The sequence below is a fragment of the Fukomys damarensis genome, unplaced genomic scaffold, assembly GCF_012274545.1.
Source record: "Fukomys damarensis isolate Sample0158 unplaced genomic scaffold, DMR_v1.0_HiC HiC_scaffold_16, whole genome shotgun sequence".
In the NCBI taxonomy this organism is placed as follows: domain Eukaryota; kingdom Metazoa; phylum Chordata; class Mammalia; order Rodentia; family Bathyergidae; genus Fukomys; species Fukomys damarensis.
This window is the reverse complement of record NW_022900928.1, coordinates 30,196,290-30,221,474: the sequence shown is the minus strand read 5'-3', so window position 1 is coordinate 30,221,474 and position 25,185 is coordinate 30,196,290. Positions and strand designations below refer to the sequence as shown.

Below are 25,185 nucleotides of genomic sequence, written 5' to 3'. Positions count from 1 at the left end.
ATATTCCAAACAACTCAGCATTGAAGCTAGGCATGGTGATTCACACCTGCAATTATAGTACTTTGTAAGTTGAGATAGGAGGATCTGGAGTTCAAGGCCAGCCTGAATTATGTAAGGAGATCTTGTCTCAAAAACAAAACAAGAACAAATACAACATTAAAATTTTCCAGTCTGATGGATAATGATGATATAATTCCCCCACCCCATTTCACAGTTCCTTCCATAAAGGGTTTTAAGTACATTTGATGAAATTTTTGTTATTTGCAAATGGTTAGAGCACAGTGAATAAGTTGTCATTTCAGACAATGGAAAAATGGCAAAGTGGTCAAACTAGTTACATCATTCCAGGAAATGAAGCAAAGGTTACAACAGAGGTAGACCTGCCACATAGTTGCCAATTCAAATTATAACTGACTCTCCTTGAAACAACAGTTTTATACAAATGCGTATACAGTAGTACATCATAAACCACAAGAGTATCCTGTCACTGAAATGTACAGCCAGGAGTTTTAATTTGTAACAAATAATTGCTTTCAAAAGCAAAGTAATATGGAAGCCATAGGACTCATAAGAAAGGTTAATTATTACACACACTAAAGGGCACTGGCTAAATTCAGAAGGTGCTGGTATTATAACAGGCTCTGAAAATTTCCATGCATTGAGTACTGAAGCTTCTTTGACAGATATCTCTTTCTTTAATATAAGAAAAACTTTCTTTGTACAAGGAAAGCCTAGACTGTCCTGGAATTTTGCATTATGGCAAAATCATTATCTCTGAACTACTTTTATCAACCAAATGTCACTCTATGGGTTCCTATTTAGAGATTATTAAAAACAAATGATCTTTCTGTTAATCATCAATCATCAGGTGGTAGGGATAGTTTATGAAGGTGCCAAGATTGGGAGGGAGTGGGTAAAGTGACCAATCAGGACAATACACTTTTTACCTAATTTTCCCTTTAAAAAAAGTCAAACTTTTTAGTTTTCTAGAGTGAAAAATTGTAATACAGCATATTCAAGCATGCAAGCAAATTGCATCTTTCATATCCTCACGAATTAATGTTTTTTAAAATGTAATTTGCTCTGGGCTTATAGATGAAGACCTTTTACATCTGCAAACAAACCATTATTTGCTTAGTAGGAAACAGGCTTTCTGTACATTCTAGTTAACAGGAAGTTTTCTAAGCAAACAGAAGGGAAGGGTGGGTGGGCATTTAACCTTGTTAAGTCAAGGCATAATCCAAGAAGGGAAAAACAAAACTATGGAAATAAAAGTGAATTAGCAGTAGCCTGTATATCAACAGTGATTTCAATATAATGTAGCACAAAGTCTGAAGGTACCACTTCATTTTTTATTGAGAGGCACAAATTGACTAGGAAAATTAAAGTCTGGTTTCATCTTCTGCTCAACACATCTGAAATGTTATTCTGAGCTTTCATGCTGTCTGTCCTCCCAAAAGAAATAAAGATCTCTACAGAATTGGTTGTAGTCTTGCATATTACTCAGGGATGCAAATACCTCTATAAGTGAGGTACAGAAATATTTTATTCAACAATTGACCATAGATGGTGGTATCTGAATTGTACATTCAACAAACTGCTCTAAATGATGTCAGTCTCAGGGTACATTCCATACTCTTAGTCTGACTTTAACACTGCAGAAACTCAGTCTTACAAATTGGTATTGTGATGAAGGATGTGGCTTTATTCCTATATATGGATTCTTTATTCAGAAGAATATTTGACTGAACAGTGTAAAAATATAATGGTGTGAAACAAATGAATTAAAAGTAATAACCCAAAGTATTACAAGTGAATGGAGTTGGAAGTCAAGATCAGCAAAACAGGTTTGTTTTTGTGGCATTGCGGATCAAACCAGGGCCTTTTGTGTGGCTAGGCAAGCATTCAATAGGCTAGCATCATGACACACTCCAATCTTCCTTTTTTTAAGGGTCTTACTAAGTTGCCCAGGCTGGCCTTGAACTCACAAACCTCTTGCATCAGCCTGCCAAGTAGGTGGGATTACAGGTGTGTACCACATGTGTCTGCCAGACATTGTCACAAGTTGAGTTGTGTTGCTGTGTGTTTACTGTACAGGAGGATAGTATAAATTAGTACAGTACAGTTGGGGACTTACTGTATTTTTCTGTTTGTTTTTTTATGCTTTACATTATATATTTATATCAAAGGTATATAACGCTCACTTTGTCAGACTTTCAAATGAATCCAACTTTCAAAAATTTTCCCTGAACAGGGACTTACTGTATTTGTCCATTTTTTTTTGGTGAAAAATAATTCAATTTGTTATACATTCAAACAAATTAGAACTAGATACTTTACAATGATATTTTACTGCTATTTCTTATCACTCCAACTTTGGACTGTTTTGCAAGTTATAAGTTAGAGCTGTTCTCAATGCTTGTATCTATTTCCCTCAAAAAATGAAGTTGGAGCTGGAGATGTTGCTCAATAGTAGAGTATCTGCCTAGCATGTGCAGAGCCCTGAGTTTGACCCCCCATACCACAGGGGAAATGAAAACATAAACAATTAGAAATGAAGGAGCAGGGCCAGGAATTTAGTTTAGTGGTTCTGCCGCCTGCCTTGCAAGTGCAAGGATCTGAGTTTGATCCCCAGTACAAAAACAAACAAACAAACAACAAAAAAAACTTTATGTAACTAGGATCCTGACCATTTTACTTCAGTTAACTTGACATACTTCTCTGGGCATAACCATGGCCCCTCTGAAAGCTGGAAAATACTGTACAATATAAAAAGCCTTAATTTTCTGACATTGTCTGATAATTTCAAATAAGTTAGGCTATAAGGGTAGAATATGAGTGGCTAGACCATCAGTTATGTTTCCCTTAACATAAAAACAGTGGCAACTTAAAGATCTGCCAAAGGAAACAAAGCAAATACTTTTAACTGGCTGGAGGTGTAGTGTTTTCTAGGTATTCTGGTGAAGCTTCAGAAGGGATACTAGATCCATTGCTATTATTTGTTCCATTTGCTCTTACACCCCAGAGCTCATAGCAAATTCTGGGAAATGACAAGTATAGAACCCAGGGGCAGGTCTGAGCCTTTTTATGATATTCTGACTAGCACTGAGACAGATGATGGAAAAAATGCCTAGAAATCCATAACTAGTTTGTGAGAGAGAGAGAGTGTGTGTGTGTGTGTGTGTGTGTGTGTGTGTGTGTGTGTGTGTGTTTTAATCTTGGAAAGCCATCTATGAGGTTAACATGACAACAGCAGAAACCAAAGCTGACACAGCTTAATGCTGGCTCACAAGTGACCATCTGGACATTGGGCACTGCCATCCTTACTGACTGTTTTCCTTATTTAATGTTAAAAAAAGATATAGTTCACATGCAATCCTTACCAAAAAAGAGAAAATAGTTAATTTCCTATGACCAGCACAAGCTGTTAACCTGTTAAAAAAAGCTCAATTTCCCCAGCACTCTAAGCATAAATATAAATCCTATCTGTTTCTTTATAAACACCTCAGGATGAAGATGAGGAGGACAAATAAGACAAAGCCAGGTGCAAAACACCAACCCGGATTAATTCTTCATTCTCTGTGTGGTTGGCAGCACCAGTCTAAGTCACTCCTCTGTTGCGATGGTCATGGTGTATTTTAATATGTAGATTTTTAAGGATTTCTTATCATCCTGTTAGGCATATGCAGGTATTTTTTGTTCTCTTCATGGAATAATCATCAGTGCTTCCTGAGAGGCTCAAACATGATCACTGGCCATATTCCAAAGAAAAACTGTAAAAAACAAGTTAGGACAAAATGAGAGAATTGCTCTACATTGTTATCCCTGAAATCAATAAGGAAAATAATCCACTGGGCTATGACTATATACATGGTAGGTTTGCTAGACCACCTTGGTATTAAGTAGCCTAAACACAGCATACTCTTCCACCAAGCTCCTTGCACCAGATCTTGGACACTATTTTCATTTAATTTATGAAATGTATTAGGTATCTATAAATCTGTCAAGCATGGAGGTAAGCAATTATCTCTAATCCTTAAAAACACCATATAATGTACCTGGTCCAAAGTCTGTGTTTGCTCCACAACTTCTCCACACCCACTTTCTTCTCGTACATCCCATCAGTCCCATCCTCCCAATACCCTCCCTGCCAAAACACAACCCCACACTCTTCCCACCCAGCAAGGATGCAGACTTACTTTCACTTTTGGCCTGTATCTCAGGTAAAGTGTTCTTGTATATAAACTGAAAGAGAAGGGGAAGGGGAAAATTCTTCAGGCTAATTTTTAATCCCTGAAAACTAGTTTACTGACAAATTTAATCAGAGTGCCTTTGTATACATAAAGAAAAAACAACATTGATGTATCTTTTGTTCATTCAGTAACTATTTTTTGGAGTATGTTCTTTGCAAAGCACTTGGTAAGATGCTAAGGAAGGCAGGGAAATGACCTTAGGATGTTTATAATTTAGTAGTGAGCATTCCACCAATGCTGGATATGATTCATATCACACTACTGATTCATATCCTTACTTGAGGATGAGAAAATTGAGCACAATGGAGTACTACTCTGCCATAAAAGAAGGATAAATCTGAGTCATTTGTAGGAAAATGAATGCACCTTGAGACAATTGTATTAAGTGAAATAAGTGAGACTACAAGCTTAAATATTACATGGTTTCTTTTATATGAGAAATCCAAAGTATAAGTAATTTAAAAAGCAAAATAAAAGAGATAATAGAAACAAGGACAAGATCTTTTGCAAATGGGAAGGAGAGTAAAAGATTGGGGCAGATGGAGAGAAGTGAGGGGAAGCGGAAATAAAGAGAATTAAGATTTGTTATGTACATATACCAACTCCCTACAATGAATGTAATCATTATGTACTACAATCATGTACTAATAAGAATAAAAAATAAAAATTAAAAATAAAATCCCAAAAAAGGGATTTCTTAATGTCATCCAGTGTCAGAAGCAAAGCTGGAACATAAATTCCTAATTCTGTCTCTAACATTTTATACTTATATCATCCTATTCAAAGGAGAAAAAAAAAAAACACAAAACCCCTCCAATATCAGATTTAAATGTTTCTTACCTGAACAGGATGTGAAGATAAGAACCAAGGCCAGTTAAAATATGCCACCATGCATGAAACTGCGTGGTAACACCTAGGATAGGTGGCATCTTCTTTCGAAAGTTCCTATGGGGGCAGGTTGCCATGTTAAATGCTGACAGTGTTAAGAGTATTTTGAAATACCATTCGAAAATATGTCAATTATCTAATTTCCCTCAGTCCACTGTGTTGTTTTCTACAGTGTATCCTGAGAAATATAATTTCTAGTAGGAACTTCTACTACAAATAACTCTATATTCAAATTAATGTAGAAACATTATAGAGTTTACTGCCCTATTTTTGGGGGGAAGTACTGGGGATCAAACTTGGGTCCTTGTGCTTGCCAGGCAGGCACTGGAACCACTGAGCTAAATCCCTGGCCATACTGCCCTACTAAAAAGACTTCTAATATATAGTAATAGGTTGAAGTCTTTGAAAAGTCCTACCATATATGAAGGAGTTCATCTTCATTTTTTTAAAGGTAAACTACTAATCCATGGAACTTGTTTTTTTCAGGTAATACTTATTATCACTTCATGGAACAAGTATTTTCTAGAATCTACTTTGGGAAACACTTATCTAGTTAGCTAGCCACTTGAGAAAATGGATATGTGCTTCTCTTACCACTTGGTATAGAACTATATAGTCTATAAAATTCTTTAATATTTGTCAGGTGTGGTGATACAAACCTGTAATCCTAGCACTTGGAAGGCTGAGGCAGGAGGACTGACATGAGTTCTAGGCCAGCCTGGGCTACATAGTGAGACGCTGTCTAAAAAACAACAAAAAAACCACACCCTATCTTCAATATCTATTATTTCATCTCATAGTCAGTGATTCATTGAGGAAGCTATTATTAGCTTTTCTTAACAGATTAGGAATTTAAAATTCAGGGAGTTAATTTAGCTACCCAAATTACTCAGCTGGTGGCACAGCTAGATCTGACAGTATAGATTTTTTTGATTAAGTGTATACTATCTTAACATTTCTTAGAGGAGAAAAACCAACCTGATGTGTGAAATTATTTTTCTCAATAGACCCATGACTTTTTGAGACAGTTACCATCTGTAAGAGCCTGCACTGTAAGTTAGTGGTTCCTAGCCAGGGGATGACTCAGCAGTATCAAAGCTCTATTGGGGGTTCTGCTGTTATTCTCGATTTAGAATCATATACTTAGATCTTAGTTTTTGAAGTAAGATGCATTACTTGTTTGCCTACACTTAAAGTCTAAGTTTACTCAATGTTTTTCTATGGGGACTTTCACACATGTGCACAAGTACACAAAAAATAATACATTTATTACCCAAGAGCAAGGATTATCAATTTACAGTTCAATCTGTGTCATCTAAATTTTTATCCATTTCTCCTTCCATGCTATTTTGAAGTCCCACATAGTGTATCATTTTATCTTTATTTCAGTATGTATCTCTCAAAGATAAAACTTCTTTAAAATGACCACCTGACCACAATACCATCTTTACACCTGAACTAATAATAATCCCTTAATATCATCAATATTTAATTATTGACCAGAATTCCAGATTTCTCAGATATTTTTATTTTTGTTTTTTACAGTTGGTTTATATGAATCAGGATTCAAGAAAAGCCTAACACATTGCATCTGGTTAATATATTTGTTAAGTTTCTTATCCATATGTCCCATTCTGTGTACCCCCTTCCCTGCCCCTGTATTTGCTGTAGAGATGAGATGGTTCCACCTGTAATTTTCCCTAGTCTGAATTTTGCTGACTCAGAACTATCCTGTGGTGCTATTTGATATATTCCGCCTGTCCTCCACATTTATGCAAAATTGACAGGTCACAGAATTTTAAGTTGGAGTGACCCAATAATTTAATCTATTTAAAACACTGACTTTAGTAAAGTTGAGGCCCAGAAAGATAGCATATTACTGACAAAAGTCCAGAGTCCTAAATTTAAGATTCAAATTTATCAATACATAATTGCTGACAAGATGGTAAAAGGAACACTAATCTTTTCTTAGAAAAAGACACTAACCATACAAAAGTAAAAATTTATATACATGTATTTCATATGCTTAATACAAATCATTTTTATTTACTCAACAAAACAGATTAGGCATGTATGAAAGATACATACACACAAAAGACTCAAAGCCTTCAGAGGTAATGAAATACTCTCAGTTTCAAACTTTTAGGTAATTTAAAAAGGTTATTTCTAGAATTTAACTTTATTGTACTGTCCATACTTTCTAAATGTCAACACTATCAAAATGCCATTTTATGGCATTGGTATTTCTATATGCCTATGAAATTGTTTGGTAGAATGCGTCCATGAATATTTCTCAAGGAATAAAAATATATCTTACCTCAGTGAATCACAAAAGATGTTATCTATGTTCCATAATAAAAATCCCAATAAAAATATACCCAAGGATGTATAACCTAGTCCTCTAAGCCATGGATAAACCCTGTGGGGAAAAAAGAAAGCAGAATGAAAAATTTCTAAGTCATAACATGATCAGAGATTGAAGCCGGCACTTCATGAGAAGGAAAGGTTTTTATTAGCATTGAGAAAAAATATTAAATTCCTTAAATTACGTATGTCTACACACACCACACAGATACAGATACAGATACAGACACACAGACATACACACATACACACTCACACACATACATTTTATAGAAACAAGGTCTTCCTTTATTGGCCAGTCTGGCCTTGCACTCCTGGGCTCAAGTGATTTTCCTACATTAACCTCCTAAATCTGTGTATCTGCTAAATATTTTTAGCCATTAAAAGGTATTGAGAAAGAATGAGCCACAAAGACTTTGCTAAGTATTTCAGTGAGGTAATGCACAAGCATCCAGCAACTTTTTCGGTGTCATAGAAGAGATAGGAGGATGGTTGATTAGATTTAATGTGGATTGAGACACATGCTCTGGCAGACTATAAGTTATACCCACATAAATATTCATTAAATCACTTAAAAATATGTACTGAGTGCTTAATATGTGCCATGTATTGTTCTAAGCCTATGAGAGTGAAGATGATGTTTCTGATCTCAGTGAACTTATAGTCAGGGAGGTAGACAAGTAAATAAATGCATAATGGTGATAAAAGCTTTGCAGAAAAATAAGGCCCGATAAAAGAAGAGTGACATGAAATACTATTTGGACTAGGTATTTGTATATATATTCTCTGTCCACCAAGTTTTCTAATAAACCATTGAGGCAAGTATTTTTTTACTTCACTGTTGGGAAAACTGAAGCATGGTAAGTTAGTGAAAATAGTAACAGCAGCTTATTCATTTTTTATCACTTTCATGAGCTAAATTGTATGCTGTATAAAGTATACCTCTGATAAATACCCATGTATATATCCACGAAACTACCTCACATTTATGATAACAAAGATGTTTATCACCTCCAAAAGTTTATTCTGCATTATTTTAAAAAGGGAAGTATATAATTTATAGTCTTTATTGTATGGCTTCTTTCACTTGCCATTTTGAGATTCATCCATGCTGTTTAGTGTATCATTATTCAATTCCCTTTTATTTCTGAGTAGCACTGTATTGTATGGATATAACACAATTTGTTTATTTGTCCAAAAGCTAATGGAGCTGATGTGGTGGCACACCTGTAGTCCCAACACTTGGGAAGCTGAAGCAGGAGGTTCTCCATGAATTTGAGGCCAGCCTGGGCTACACAGTGAGTTCAAGGGCAGCCAGGCAGAGAAACACTGTATAGAGAAGACATATGGATGGCAATAAGTACATAAAAACATGATCAACTGGATTAGTCATTAATGGGATGAATATTAAAAACAGTGAAATACCACTACAGTGGTAAAATATCACTGCTAGAACAGCAAAAGTGAAAAGAACTGACACAAAAAGCATTGATGAAGATGTGAAACAACTGGAACGAACATTCATGCATGGTTGATGAAAATGGAAACTGGTGCCATCATTTAGGAAAACATTTTGGAGAGCTGGTGTTCTTTCTTAGAATGTATAAGGCATTCCATCTCCAAGACCACAAAAAAGAGGGGAACAATTGGCATTATCTTAAGAAGTCAAATATTCAAGTGCCATACATCCCAGCCATCCCTCTCCTATTTACCCAAGAGAAATGAAAGCTTATTTCTAAACAAGCTCTTAATCATGAATGTTCATTGCTGCTTTATTTGTAATGGTTGAAAACTAAAAACAAAAATCCCACCAGCATTTGGTTTTTGTTTTGTTTTGAAGACAGAGTCTCACTATATAATTCAGGCTGGGCTTAAACTTATTATGTAGCCCAAGCTTGTCTCAAACTCATGGAGATCCTCCTGCCTCAGTCTCCTGAGTGCTGGGATCACAGGTGTGTGTTACCATGCTCGGCTTTCAACCACTGAATATTGAAAGGAGATGCTGGTATGATTCTTGATCTCGCAGCAACCATTCTTTTGTTACATGTAGTTCTGGTTTTATTTGTTGTTTTGCTCTGCACTATAATCATAAAGTTTATTTTCATCCAGGGGTCGCAGTATAGTTTCTTTATGTTTGTAGTAAAAGGCAGGTTGTTCTTCTAGGATCTGTCTCCTCACCATGGAGATCTTTTTGGTTCTTTTCAATGTGAGTGCTTATCTAAAGAGTACACTTAGGGACCACTGGGCTTAAGGAAGTAAATGAGGCTCAGGTACGTAGGCACTGAGTGCCTCTTTCTCCAATGCCCAAAAGCAGTCCTCTCTCCACCACTGAACTCCTTCCTCTCCTGGGCTCAATGAAAGCAACTAGTCTGATGCAAATGTAGACAAAAGTCTGATGAACTGGATTTGTAAACAGCCAGTGCCAAACCCATTAGGGTCCCAATGAAGTAGACTAAAACCTGAAGAAATTTCTCGCTTGAGGTTTCCAGCATCTGCAAAGTGGCTCAAATGGTCATAAGTGCCTGAATGGGTTGCCAGTCCATCATACACACAATTATAATAGGGAAGATGGAGATAACACTGCCTGCCATGTATTCTGAGGAGGTTCATGGGAATCTGTCTGAGGAAACCTAAAACAACAGCCAGCAGGACTTCCCCATCAGGATCTGGTCTGTGTCTTGCATGCTGGTATTAGGCACTTATCTGTCCAAGTAACTAACTTGGTACAGTGAGTTTCCCTGGCCATTGCCCTGGTCACTTTGGCTCTTGCTCCCTCTTCTAAGCTGGCTCAGCTCAATGGTTCACTTGAAATATCACTCTTGGTTGGCTACCAGAATCCCCTGGCCATCATGGCAAATGCTGCTTCCTAAAGCCATGAAAGTCTAACATTAAAAGGGACTCTTTTTGACAATTATATTTATGTTTTAAATTTTTAAAATATCTTTTAAAAAATTCATTAATTTTACTGGTACATTTTAGGTATACAATGATGATGGTCATCATTGGGAATTTGTACCTTTACATGATATATCTTGGTTCTTATTTTTTCCCATTCCCCTTGTCCTCCTGTCAACCCCTCCACCCCTGCTTATTTACAAAAACTTAGTTTCTGTTTTTTCCTTTTTCTTATATTTATTCCTTTCCCCTATACCTCCCACTTCCCCTTCTGACATTTTCTTCCTATTTCACATTATTATACATTTTTATCCTTAGCTACACTTTTAGCTTCTCATTTAAAACACGAATTGTTTATTTTTTTGAATTTTCTACTCAATATTTTTGGATTGTGCTTGACTGCAGAACACAAAACTATGAATAAATTTGTATTGTTGAACTCAATTTTTGTTTGTCTTTCAGTACCTTTATATCACCCTGCTCTTAAAAGATATTTAGGTATAGAATTCCAAGTTGATGGTTATTTCTTTCAGCACTATGAAGATAACAGTCTGCTGTGTTTTGGCTTCCACTGCTGGTGCTAGTAAGTCTGCAGTAGATCAATTATTAGTCCTCTATTAGTATCATGTCTTATTTCTAGATGCTTTTATGAATTTTGAGTTTCAGCAACATCAGTAGGTTTTTTTTCTAAGTATCTATCTGGATCTAATTGCAATAACAGAAACAATTCTCTTTTAAGTAGAAAGTAATTTTATACTTTTACTCCTAACAAAAATGCTAAATGAACAAAATGAAGACTGTTCTGGAATGACTAATGCTCAATGCTGCATACAAATCTATATAGTTGTGTAAGTATACTTCAAATATTATAAACCACACCCAAATGAAAATTTTCTTTGTCACAATTAGGATTGGGAAGCCTTTGAACCAACTATACTACCTGGTATCACAGATCAAGCAGCTGCCATCACAATTGTTTGCTCCAGTCACTAGGCATATTTTAGATCCACACCAATAAGTGGATGCCTTAAATATAACCATCTCTTCTCCCTTCCTGAGTTTGGTTTTCAAGTCTCATGTGAATACATGTGATTGGCAGAACCAGAATGCTATACGAAATCTTACCTGCAAAGGATATATGGGAAATATTAACTTCTTATTACCTATAGCACAGGAAGACTGACTTTAAGAAGGTTGGAATGATGCTGAAGAGGGCTATCTCTCATATTTGCTGTACTTCAGAAAGATTCTCTTTTATCTTGCTAAGATTTGTTGTTGTTCTTGAAGATGGAATTGTGGGTTTTATCAATTATAGAAAATTCTCACCTATTATCTATTTTTTAAAAAAACTTTTTCTGTTCTTTTTGAAACTGTAATTAGACATAAGTTATTTCTCTGATTTTTTTTTCTTGGTATTGGGGATCAAACTCAGGACCTTGCACTTGGTAAGGTATGGTACCATTGAGCTACATCCCAGCCCTATTTCTCTGATGTTTTCTGGTGTATTTTTTTTTAGACTTGTCTTCCTGTTTAAGTTTTTCTTTAACTGTGTCAATCTTCTTTTGACTTTTCCACTGAATTTATTTCAATGATTTTATTTTTCATGCCAGTTCCTCTTTCATAACCTGTTTTTCACTTTTTAATAATCTCTCATTACTTGACCTCATTTTCACTTTATATTTATTTCATCAAACATTTTCTAAATAGTTCCATTATGCATCAGCATCCGATTTGAGGGAGTTCTTTTGTTTTTCCTATCTTTTGCTTATGGATGTTTATTTCTTCCTGTGTTTTTTGAATTATTATGTGTATATATTTGACTTCCATTTGTAGAAATTCTGAATGGCCTACAATAAAGACATATGTATTTCTTTTTTATGTATAATTATTTATAAACTATAGATAGTTATATTAGTATACTTCATGTTATAAACCATAACCAGAAAGATATATAGTAATTAGATAAAATAACATTAAAATTTTAATATTTTCTTATTTCATCTCGAGATATTCAGCTCAACCCCTCACTCTATAAATGACCACCATATACTGAAAAGCCATGGTCTTCTGGACCATCAAATGGTATTTTTTCCTAAGGAGACTCTTGTCATTTACTGAGACTAAGAAAATTACAGAGACGAAATTGAACTTCTTAGGGCTCTTTGCTCTCTGATGCTCTTCTCTGACTTTTCTTCCCTGTTTGTTAGGGAGTAGAGATGGTTCTCTAAAGTCATCTAAATTTGTTTCTTCCAAATCTCAGTAAAATGGATACTCCAGAAAGCTGTGTCATAGATATTCTGTTCCCTGCACAGAATTGGGACTGTGCCTACTCTGGCTGGAGAGGGATGCAGTAAGTAGTACTTGGTGTTAATCTGAAAAACAAGCATCACTTGGTCCTTGCATCCAGGAGAGACTTGGGAACAGCTACACTCTTAGGTGGGGGCACCGTGGCACCTCAAGGGCACCATCCTTTACAAATTCTCAGAGGAGTCATTTTTTTTCTACCTAAAACAGAGGGCTGAATGACAAGTTGCATTACTCTCTTCTTTTACTGGAGAGCAAATTTTTTTTTCTGGCCCAGCCCTTCACTGAGTATATAACTCTGTGATGGTACTGGGGTTTTATGTATGTGTGCATGATGACAGAAAAACAGTTCCAGCTGCCCACCTTAAACATGTCAAAAATTATCAGGATATTGAATTATGAGGGTATTGAAGGTGAAGGCTCCGATTTCGTGGTATCTTCAAATGCCTTCAAGTCGGCTATGATTTAAGCATTCACTTGTCACTTTAGTCTGCAGCTGCTTCTTTAGATGTGATGCGTGGAATTTTTTTCTTTTCCTTCCCTTCCTTTTTCCCCACTTGCCCTTCCCTTCCTCCCCTTCTTTCTTTTTTCTTTTTTCATAGTACTGGGGATAGAACCCAGGGCCTTTGCACTGAGCTACATTGTAACATCTTTTTTATTTTGAGACAGGGTCTCACTGAGTTACTAAGTGCCCAGGCTGGGATCAGTTTTGATCCTTCTGCCTCAGCTTCCTACAGCACTGGCATTACAGGTATGTGCCACTATGCCTGGCTTGGAATTTTCTTTATATTCCTTTGAGTTCAGCTCAACATTTAAAGGATTGTATTTTATCTAGTTGGTTTTTTTAAAGCATTTATTATATTTTGTTACAGGAAGGATTTTCAAATGTCTTCTCAGGCATATTTAAAAAACTAAACAGCAGTTTTAAAATTTCTAATTGATGTAATCTCAGCACTTGGGAAGCTGAAGCAGGAGGATGCCATGAGTCTGAGGCCAGCCTGAGGTACACAGTGAGTTCAAGGTCAGCCTAGACTATATAGTGAGATCCTGTCTCAAAAAATGTTTTTCTAGTTGATATTTTTGGATACACAAGATATTATGTTCTAGGGATTACCAAATTAACCAAAACTTTAAGAAGTTCACAATGTGGTTGGGCAGATAGACAAGTAAACAATAAACAATGCTAACTGAAATAATTACTAAATAGAGATACAGAAAAAGAAGTGGTGGCAAGGTAGATGGAAGAAATGTGTCTTTATTTCACAAGGTTGCTGTTAATTTTCTTTTTTTTTGGTGGTAGTAGAAATTAAATATCCCCAGCCCTATTTATTTATTTAGTGCTACTGGGGACTGAGCCCAGGGGCTTCCTACTGAGCAATATTCCCAACCCTTTTCTGGGGTGGGGTGGGGAGACAGGTCACTAAATTGTCCAAGCTGGGTTTGAACTTGAGAACCTCCTGCCACAAACTTCTGGAATGCCTCCTGCCAGCTTCTGAGCAAAGGAAATTACTAGACGCATAGAGATATTATATGACAAAAAGATCAATCCAACAAGAAGCCATAGCAATTCTGTACACCGAACAGCAGAGCTTGGCCAGGGATTTAGCTCAGTGGTGCTGCCACCTACCTCTTAAGCATAAAGTACTGAGTTTGATCCCTGGTACCAAAAAACAAAACAAAATAGTGCTGCATGGGATACAAAAACTCACAGAAAGAAAATGGGCACAAATCCTAAATCGTGTTCGGAGACTTTATTGTTCCTCTCTTGACAGCTGATAGAACTAGATAGAAAATCAACAATATAAAACTCAACAATACCACTGTGCATTAAAGAGTAGGCTTGGGGAGCACAAACACTGCACATTCCAGAGAAAAGACTGGCCCTTGACTAACTCATGTGAGATAACATCTGATTCCTTGAAAAATTCTGTGCAGTGAAAGACTTTGTATACTTCACATTTTGAGTCATGGTAGTTTGTGCTAGTATGATCTATAGTGAACAACAGTTTGTGTTTGGCTGGTGTTCTAAACAATACTATATCAGTTTAATCTGTAGATAATAATAATCATTAAGTATAATAGCTTTACTAAGTTTTTTGGACCCTTCTAGTCAATCACTGTATCTGAGGGTGGTTTTGGGGGAACCATGACATAAGTAACAGGACCTAGTCAACATTTATAGACAATTTCTCTCAACAACAGCAGAATACATTTTATTCTTTGGTGGTACTGGGGTTTGATTCCATGACCGTCACACTGAGCTACATACCCATCCCTTTTCATTTTTTATTTTGAAGCAGGGTCTTGCTAAGTCACCTAGTCTGGACTTTCTTGAAACTTTGTTCCTCCTGTCTCAGCCTTCCAGAATCTGGCTCAGAATACGTATTTTTTTCAAGGACACATGGAACATATGCCAAGATATCCTTGGCATAAATATTCTTGGTATAGCAAAGTAAATCTCAACAAATTTAAAAGAAATCACACTAGTATGTTCTCTGATGTATAATGTTATCAAATGAAAAATCAAGAAGAATGGTAACAAGAAAATATCCAAACGTTTGAATGTTAAGCAATATACTTCTAAGTAATCTATAGGTCCAGGAAAAAAAATCTCATGGGATATTAAAAAATATATATATGTATATATTGAGCTGGTTGAAAATTAAAGTACAGCAAAGTTGTGACACATATCTAATACAGTACTTAGAGGGAAATTTATAACATCCAAAATATTATGAGGAATGTGGGAAGTCTGAAATCAATAATATAAAGTTCTACCTTAAGAACTTGGAAATAGAAGTGCAAAACAAGCCCACAGCAAGCAATAGGAAAGAAATAATAAAGAGAAGAAATTAGTGAAACTGAAAAGATGAAAAATATAGTTAAACAAAGATGTTTTTAAAAGAGCAATAAAATTTGAGACACATTAAGCAATGCCCATGGGACAAAGAGTTATTACATCATCAATATCAGGAATGAAGCAATATTACTAACACACCCTGAATACTATTCTTATTAATTCTGTTTTTTTTATACTACAGATTAGACTCAGGACCTTGTGCTTATGAGGCAGGTGGCAGTGCCACTGAGCTAAATCCCTAGCCCTCTTATTAACTCTTGTTATGAACAAAAAAAGAGAATGGGGAAAGACATAAACAGATATTTCACCAAAGAGGACATATTAATAGTAAATAAGCACATAAAGGTGTATTCAATGCTATTAACCACTAGAGAAATGCAAAATGTAGGATGGTGGTACACATCTATTAGAATTGCTGAAATAAAATGGTGACAACAATAAATGCTGGTGAGGATGCAGAGAACTGAATCACCCAAACATTCTTGATGGGAATGTAAAAATGGTAAAGCTACTCTAGAAAAGATTCAACAGTTTTGACAAGAAACTAAAAAATACAATTTCCAAAGAACTTAGCAATTTTATTATGGGCTTTTATTAAAAAAATGAAAATTAAATCCACACAAAAAACATACAGATGTTCACAGCAGCTTTATTTATGATAGCCCCAAACTGTAAATAATTTAGATGTCACCCTATAGATGAATGGTTGAGATACATCTGTACCATAAAATACTACTCAGTAATAGAAAGCAATGAACTATTGACATAGTCAGCAAAGTACACAACTTGAAAGGTTACGCACTGTATGACTACATTTATATAATATTCTTGAAATTTAAAAATTATAAAAATGGAGAATAGATTAGTAATTGCCAGTGGTTAAGGATAGGGAGTGGAGGGTGGGAAAAAAGTAGGTGTGGCTAGAAAAGGGTAACACAGGGATCCTTACATTGAGGGAAATGTTTTGCATCTTGACTGTATCCATGTCAAATCCTGGTTGGGATACTGTATTATAGTTTTGTAACATGCTACCATAGGAGACAATTGGTAAAGGATATGAGGATCTCTATTATTTATTGCAAATGCACGCACATTTCTATAATTATCTCAAAATGAAAACTTTATTTACAAGAGAAAAACAACCAGATAAAAAGAATAAACAAACAAATCACACCACTTTTTTACTGAGGAACCGCTGTATGGCTAGGACTTAAGTAAGGTACTCTCATGAATGTTATTTCATTTCCATTAACTCTTATGAAAAAGATTATGGTGATTTCCCAAATGATGTGTCATGGAACCCAAATATTTCTTTGTGACAATATTCTTCACTAAGAAGTGTTATGTAAAGCAGATTTCCTAGTAAGTTTCAGAACATTAACAACAATTTTTAAAAACTGTAGTATTGTTCAAAGTCTAATATCCTAGTCAGTTATACATATTCAAAAAGTTGCCATCATACACAGCTTTCCTCAAGTTTTAATTTTCAAGCTCATGTTTTTTACATGATGCCAATTAACAACTTGCCTGAAAAACTAGCATTCCATATACTATAAAAAATGTCAAGTTACAGGTTTCTATCAATATGCCTGCTGGAGTTAGTTGGGTTTTATTTGTTATTTCAGTTTAGGGTCAAGATTTACTGGTTTTTTTTTTTTGTTTGTTTGTTTGTTTTGGTTTTTTGAGACAGGGTCTCACTTTGTAGTGAGACTGACCTGGAACTCATGATGTAGCCCAGGCTGGTCTTTAACTCACAGTGATCCTCCTGCCTCAGCCTCCCAAGTGCTGGGATTACAGGCATGTGCCAGCATGCCCAGCAAGATATACTGTTATAAAGTCTAGATATACTTTAATCATAGTATTGATGGATGATGATCCAAGGTACTTACCATGTAACAATATAAACAGATCGAAGTACTAATGTAAAGACCAACATTCCATACATAACCTGAACAAGAAAGAAAAATGAAGTCAGTACAATCATTATTCTTTGGCAAAGGAAGTATATTTTGCCACTCAAATTAGCGCTTTCGACTAAATGTAAACATTTATTATCTTTCATTGCATTTTTTTGGAACACAGAAATTTTATTTTACAAGACATACTTTGCTTCTGCACACTCTTATTTTAATCCACAACAACTCAACTAAAACCAAAGGAAAAAGCTATCCAATCATATGTATATACACCTTGATTTGAAAAATAAAGTATATGCTAGGGATTTAGCTCAGTGGCACTGTGCCTGCTTCATAAGTGCAAGGTCCTGAGCTTGAACCCCAGTACCAAAAATAAAAATAAAAATAAAGTATTTGAGAGTTATAGACTTGATTCCCTTCTGTTGTCCTTTAATTGTTATAGTGAGTTGAAATTACAGTGAAAATATTTTTTTTTTGTTTTTGGTACCAGGACTGAACTCAGGACGTTGAGCTTGTGAGGCAGGCAGGCAGGTGGCAGCACCACCACTGAGTTAAATCCTGGCCCAAAAACATCTTAATCATTATGGTAATGCACAAACTTAAATAAAAAAAGGTATCACATATTCCCAGGAATTCTGCATCATTGCCATTTCCTTAGCAATAACTTAAGGTTCTTCATTTTCTCATTTATTCACTTGCTGTTGTATATGATAATACAGATTGATTCTGTTTTCTACCATGATTTGAAGGAAGTTTGCTGTCAATGGAGTCTCATCCTTATTACATAAAGTATTGGTGGGAAATAGTCTCTGCTTTCTAAGCTAACAGATGAAAGCAATTATCCTGGCAGATTCTGGCTTATCAGGTTCTGGAGGTTATGTCTAATACACAGGGCAGGTTGCAAGTTTGATGACTTTCGTCACAAAAAAATAATTTTCAGGATGTGTCAGTAAAATTATTACCGAGAATTTAAAGTACACATTTAAAGAAAACAGAATGTAAGCCCTGAAGAGAGAGGTGCCTTTCATTACACTGGTTTTTTTTTTTTTTTTTTGAGATATATAGTCCTTGCTATATAGTCCTAGCTGGCCTTGAACTCGTGGCAATCCTGCCTCAACCTCCCAAGTGCTGGGATTACAGGCATGTACCACCTGCCAGGCTCATTACATTTTAAAAAGGAGAGAGGAAGGGGATGAAAAAAAGAATTAAGATGTGTTAGGTACACATAATAACTCCCCACAAGGAATATGAACATGCACCAATAAAAGTAATATAGTAAAAAAAGTAATTGCAATGATATAATTAAGTCATGCTAACTTCTGAGAAAAATATTAAGATCCTGCTTATAAAAAATATCAGAATGGGCCGGGGATTTAGCTCAGTGGTTCCTCCACCTGCCTTGCAAGTGCAATAACCCGAGTTTGATTCCCGGTACAAAAAAAAACAAAAACAAAACATATGAAGTTCAATACCAAGTTAAATTCTGGTTACATCAGATTTTAAATATCTTTCAAAACCCAAAGAAAAGGTAATTTCCTAGCTCCTTTCCTTCTCTTTAACTTTACTTTGAGCAAAGTTGTATTTCTCATTTTATAACAGTATAAATCCCGATTCTTTTTAATTCTCTCAAAGATTTCTGCAATCATATGGCTCTTCCCCACCCCCCGTATTCTTTCTCCCATTCCTAGTCTCCAAAGAAAAGAGGTGCCCATTTCTTCTTGACCAAGATTAAATCTATTTTCCTATGCTCTTTGCTTCCACATCTTCTGAGATTTGGCTCCTCTTTTCATCTATATTGAACATTGGGTGGGTATCACTACTTAAAAAATTGATCCTAGTGGGAACATTTAAGTGCTAAATATTAAATACAAAAAAAAAAAAATCCAACCAACCCACACCTGCACAGACTACAACTGTACAGTAGGAAAGTACCTCTGAGGCAGGAAATAGCTAAAGAAATTGGCTGGAGAAGGAAGAGGGGGCTCTGCCTTGGAGCCTGCTTTCTGGGCTAGACCTATCTTGTGAGTTAAACATTAGCTCAAGATGAGGGTACCCAGGTCTAAACACAATGGGAGAAAGTAACCAGGTAACCTTGTTTATACACAGTAAGGCTCTAGGCATAAGCCCAGTGGTTTCCAGCAATCCTTGGCTGACTCAGCTCTAATTACCATGTCAATGACTATGCAGTTTTGATGCCCCCCCCCTTTGAAGTCCTGACAGTTCTTTTAAGGGCCATAAAAGGTTAAAGAACAAAAACCATACTTTACTGCCTGAGAGAGGGGCAGATCCAAGCTTCCTCAGGGGCCAAGCCATCACACCAACCTTTTAATCCCACTGCAAAACCTAAAGTTTAAAACCCTCAGTACCAAGCCTCTTTCCGGTCTTGAGCTCTTCTCACTGGCCTACTCTAACCCAGTGGAGTGCACTTTCATTTTCAATAAATTTTGATCTTGCTCCTCCTTTTGGGTGTTCTGCTCAATTCCTTGTTCAGGACATCAAGAATCTGGACAAGACCTCTGATTTGGTAACACTGCCCAGGTTAGGAAATAGATTCCTATTAAGAGCCCAGAAATCCTTTATGTGTTTATTTCCAATCAAACTCTCTGCCTTCCTCCTCAGAGGAAACCACTCTCTTGACTTTACATAATAAACATTTTTTTAAAAAAGAACTCCCATTCCCTTTTTTATTTATGGTGCTGAGGATTGAATTCAGGGCTATACATTTGTTAGGCAAATGTTCTACCACTGAGCTACATACCCAGCCCAATAAATACTTTTTTATATACAGCATTTAATAATAAAACTGGTCACCTAAATACTCATTTGTAAATAATACTGTTTATTTTGAATTTTAATAGAATTTAAATGAACCTGAATCTCATATTACAATAGAATAGTATTATATGCATTTGCAGTTGTCTTGTCTTTTATGATTCAGTTATGTTTTATATGGTCATGGTCATGAGTTATTCATTTTCTTCCTCTTTTTTTTTTTCCAGTACTGGGGATTGAACTCAGAACCTTGTGCTTGCTAGGCAGGCAGGTGTAGCACTACTGAGCTACATCCCCAACCCGAGTTATTTATTTATTTATTTATTTATACCAGGGATCAAACTCAGGACCTTGAGCTTGAGTTTGCAAGTCAGGCACAGCACCACTGAGCTAAATCCCTGGCCCTGAAGTTACTCATTTTTGATGCTACATACTATTTATTTATTTATTTTTGGTCCATGCTGGGAATTGAACCCAGGGCCTAATGTATGCCAAGCAAGTACTACACCTCTACCATAGGTACAGTGTATTATTTAATTGGATTGAAATACCCATTTATTTATCTACAATGTATTTACTTGATGAACATTTTCACTATTATAAACTTATTCACATATCAATGTATAGTTATAAAGTTTCTCTAGGGTATATATCCAGGAAGGTAACTGATAGATGTATATACAGCATTTTATACAACATAGTGTGTATTTTCCAGCATTATCAAAATGACTAAAAAAGCTACTGTTTTCTAAAGTGGTCATACTATTTATTTTCCAACCAACATGTATTTTTTTTTTGTTCCACATCTTTACAAGTTTTCTTCATTCTTTTCAATTCAATAATTTTATTTTTCTTGCCTAGCTGGATAGGCCAACACTTTCAGAAATAGAACTGGTAATAAAAGACACTGTAGCCAGGAGTGGTGGTGCACGCCTGTAATCCCAGCAGTTGGAAGGCTGAGTCAGGAGGATCTCTGGGAGTTTAAGGCCAGCCTGGGCTACATAGTGAGTTTAAGCCAGCCTGAACTATATAGTGAGACCCTGTCTCAAAAAAAAAAAAAAACCAAAAAACCAAAAACCAAAAGGACATTGTAATCTCATGCCTAATCTCAAATGGAAAGCTATAATGGTTCACCATTAAGTATTATGTTGCTATAGTTCGTTGTTGTTGATTTTTTGGTGCTGGTGATCAAAGCAAGGGCCTCATGCATGCTATGACTGAGCAAAACCCCCAGCCCTGCTATAGATATTTTAAAATAATCTTTATTAGATTAACAAGACCCCTTCTAATTTTAGTGTTGAGATTTTTAAAAAATCATGAATTGAATTTTTTTTCCTGTAGCACTTATTATTATTGTCCTTTAATCTTTCCATAGGACATTAGCTGAGATAGGGGGATTTGGTTCTGTACATGGCTGCACATGATGTGTATTGTGACGGCAGAGATATAGTCTGAAAGAGGCCCTTCAAAGTCATTTTTTTGTTCTTTTCTTTTCTTCATTTCACTCTAGATTCTTTTTTCTGTCCTCTTTCACCAACTCAGTCTCTTGCTCCACCATATTGTCCCTCATATCCCTTTCTGTTCTGCTCCTGCCCTGACTCAGATTTCTTCTTTTATCATTTTTTTCTTTTTTCTTAATGTTCTTTTTTTCTATCATTGTGCCTCACTCGAGGATCAGTAGTTTCGAGGGAAAGTGAGACCCCATTGCTGTTAAGGGGATATAATCTTGTCCTTCTACTTGCACTCTGTCTATCCCTTTTGAGTTTAACAGTTTCCTAAGGATTGTGTGGTCATTCTGTATCCGCTGGCTTCACTTGATCTCAGTGTACTTATGAAGTTTCCAGTTCAGCTCTTTCCTTATTGATCTTTTGGTCTGGATATTCTACCCATATTGAAAATGAGGTATTAAAGTCCCTTCTTATTGCTAACTTTCCCTTCATTTCTATGACTCTTTGTTTTACATATTTAGATACTGGGTGCATATTTAGTTATATCTTTCTGGTGGATTGACTTTTTTTTTGCTTCTTGTAACAGTTTCTTAATTCAAGTGTGGTTGGCTGTCTGACCTATGTACTGTCAACCTGTTCTCTTCCGGTTACCACTTGCACTGAGCATCTTTTTCCATCCTTTCACTTGTGTCCCATGTACAGTCTCTGACTCTAATGTAAGTGTCCTATAGGCAACATATAGTATTTAAAAATACATTTAGGCACTCTATTTTTTCTGTTTTTGGTACTAGGGACTGAACTCAGGGCCTTTGGGATTTTTTCATTTTTTTTTCTTCCTGTACTGGGGATCAAACTCAGGACCTTGTGCTTGCCAGGCAGGTACAGCACCACAGAGCTTCTTCCCTGACCCTCCCAGGACCTTTGTACTGAGCTATGTTCCAGCCCTCTTTTGGACTTTTTTTGAGATAGGGTCTTGCTAAGCTGCCCTAGTAGAATACAAACTTTTGATTCTCCTGTGTCAGCCTCCCAGAGTAATAGAATTACAGATGGGCTACTTCCCTCCCCATGTCTTTCCTTTTAAATTGTTAATAGGGAAGGATTAGTATTGCCAATTTGTTGATTGCTTTTTATTAGTCTTATTAGCGTTTTTCTTTCTTGCTGTTTTCTTTTGTTATTTTGTTGATATTTTGCAATAATGTGCAACCCCCTTTCTGTTTTTCTTTTGTGCAATTTTTGTAGATATTCTTTCTCATTACCAAAGAGCTATAATAAAACATGTAACAGTTATGTTCTCTTCCTCCTCCTCCGCTTTTCCTCTTCCTATTCTTCTTCTCTGCTGGGGATTGAGGCCAGAGGGCAAATGCTTTACCATGGAGCTATAACCCTAGACCTTTAAAAGAAAAAAATTAAAAATAAAGTTTTACTAGGCATAATTGCACAGCCTGTAATCTTAGTATTCAGGAGGCTGAGACAGGAAGAGTAAAAGTTTGAGGTCAGTCGGGCCTATAAAGTGAGACCCTATCTCCAAAGACAAACCTCAAAAATATTTTTAAAATTTGGAGACAATCTTTTGCTAAGTTAACCAGGCTGGCCTTGAACTTGTGAACTTCCTTCCTTAGTTTCCTGAGTAGCTGGGATAATAGGCATGTGTCAATGTGCTAGGCTACAAAAGTCTGCTTTGTTAGTAAATTAAGTCCAATCATATATAAAAACCTTTGCCCTTTAATTCTTCCTACTACCCTCTCTGTTAGTTGTTACAATTTACATCTCTTCATATTGTCTCAAATATGTATTTTATAATTATTTTTAATGCTTTTATCTTTTATATTAGAATTACAATGATTTGTCTTCCCATTTTGGTACTACAGCAGTCTGGATCTGTCTCCATATTTACCCACACTAATGAGTTTCATACTTTCTTTTGCTACTGTGTTGTCACTTAACACTATCTCATTTTAACCTGAAGAACTTTCTTTAGTATTTGTTATTAAGGCAGATACAATCTCAGCTTCTGTTTGGTTGGGAAAGTCTTTAATTTTTCTTTGTTTTTGAAGGAGAGTTTTGCCATGTGAAGTATTTTTGGTTGAATTCTTTTCATTTGCCCCTTTCAATTTATCATCTTATCAACTTTTTGCTTGTTAAGATTTCATTTGAAAAAAATCTGTGGATAGTTTCAAGGAGGTTCCCTAAAATGTGACAAATGCTTTTCCTTTGCTGATTTAAAAACTTTTTTTTTTTTTGACTTTTGGCAATCCTGACTGTCTAGGCATGATTTTTTTTGCGGGGGTGTCAGCTTATTAATTATCCTTTGAACTTCCTAGAACTTGGTGTTTCCTTCCTTAGCTTTTGGAAAATTCCAGCCATTATTTCTTGAATAGGCTTGCTGGTCCTTTCTCTTCTCCTTCTGACTCTCATGATACATATATTAGTCTGTTTGGTAGTAAGTATCTGTAATTCCTTTAACCATTCTTCACCCTTTTTAATTCTTTTTTCTTTTTGCTCCTCTTATGTATTGTGACCTGTCTTTATGAATCCTGATCTTTTATTTGACCGAGTCTGCCATTCAACCACTCTAGTGAATTATTTAGTTCAGTTATTGTCCATTTTTATGACAGTTGTTTTGAATTCTGTTTCATTAGGGTCATTTTCTGGATTATCTTGTGTCTGTATTTGGAACATCTTTGCCTGTTTCATTTTCCTTGACTCTCTGTTGGTGTCTTTACACAAGACAAAGCAGGTTATTTCTCCTAGTCTTCTCAAATTGGTCTGGTAATTGTCACCAACCTGCCCAGCCAGAGATTCTGAGAGGACTCTACCAACTCTTACCTTTCCTTGTGAGACCCTAACCGCTGTGTAACCCCTAGTTAAGCCAGCATATAGCAGCACACATTTCTTTCTATCCAGCTCCAAGATAAGCTTAAAAGAGAGTGTATGGAAGCCTGGTACGAGTAAACAAGATAGTGACTCAAGGCCTCATTAGAAGAGAAGAGCCTTTTTTTTATATCCTCTTCGATTTCTTTTTTTAGAGTGCTGTAGTTTTCAGTGTAGGGATCTTCTGTTTCTTTTGTTAGATTGATTCCTAGATACTTCATTTTTTTGGATGCTATTGTAAAAGGAATTTTTTCCCTTATTTCTCTTTCTGTCTGTCTGTTATTTGTGTATAGAAAGGCTATTGATTTTTGGTTATTCACCGTGTATCCAGATACTTTACTGAATCTGTCAATTAAGTCTAGAAGTTTTTTGGTGGAGTTTTTTGGATCTTCAATGTAGAGTATCATATCATCAGCAAATAATGATAGTTTAACTTCTTCCTTTCCTATCTTTATTGCTTTAATTTCTTTCTCTTGTCTAATTGCTGTGGCTAATGTTTCCAGAACTATATTGAAGAGAAGTGGTGATAGTGGGCATCCTTGTCTTGTTCCTGATTTTAACATGAAGGTTTTCAGTTTTTGGCCATTCAATATGATGTTGGCTGATGGTTTTTC

The 25,185-nt window shown here is 35.8% G+C and overlaps 1 protein-coding gene and 1 pseudogene across 2 annotated transcripts in view; both read right to left on the bottom strand.

The window, feature by feature from the left end:
- Nucleotides 1-2,607: 2,607 nt before the first annotated feature.
- Acer3 (alkaline ceramidase 3) overlaps nt 2,608-25,185 on the bottom strand; it is a 123,785-nt gene continuing 101,207 nt past the window's right edge. For both annotated transcript variants that reach the window (XM_010614359.3, XM_033764232.1), the window contains 5 exons: nt 17,454-17,512; nt 7,459-7,560; nt 5,094-5,198; nt 4,200-4,245; nt 2,608-3,773 (listed from right to left, as the gene is read on the bottom strand). In XM_010614359.3, coding sequence (XP_010612661.1) covers nt 3,720-3,773; nt 4,200-4,245; nt 5,094-5,198; nt 7,459-7,560; nt 17,454-17,512 — 366 coding nt within the window. In that variant the 3' untranslated portion in view covers nt 2,608-3,719. The remainder of the gene's footprint in view (nt 3,774-4,199; nt 4,246-5,093; nt 5,199-7,458; nt 7,561-17,453; nt 17,513-25,185) is intronic.
- On the bottom strand, nt 9,466-10,381 carry LOC104856425 (annotated as a pseudogene).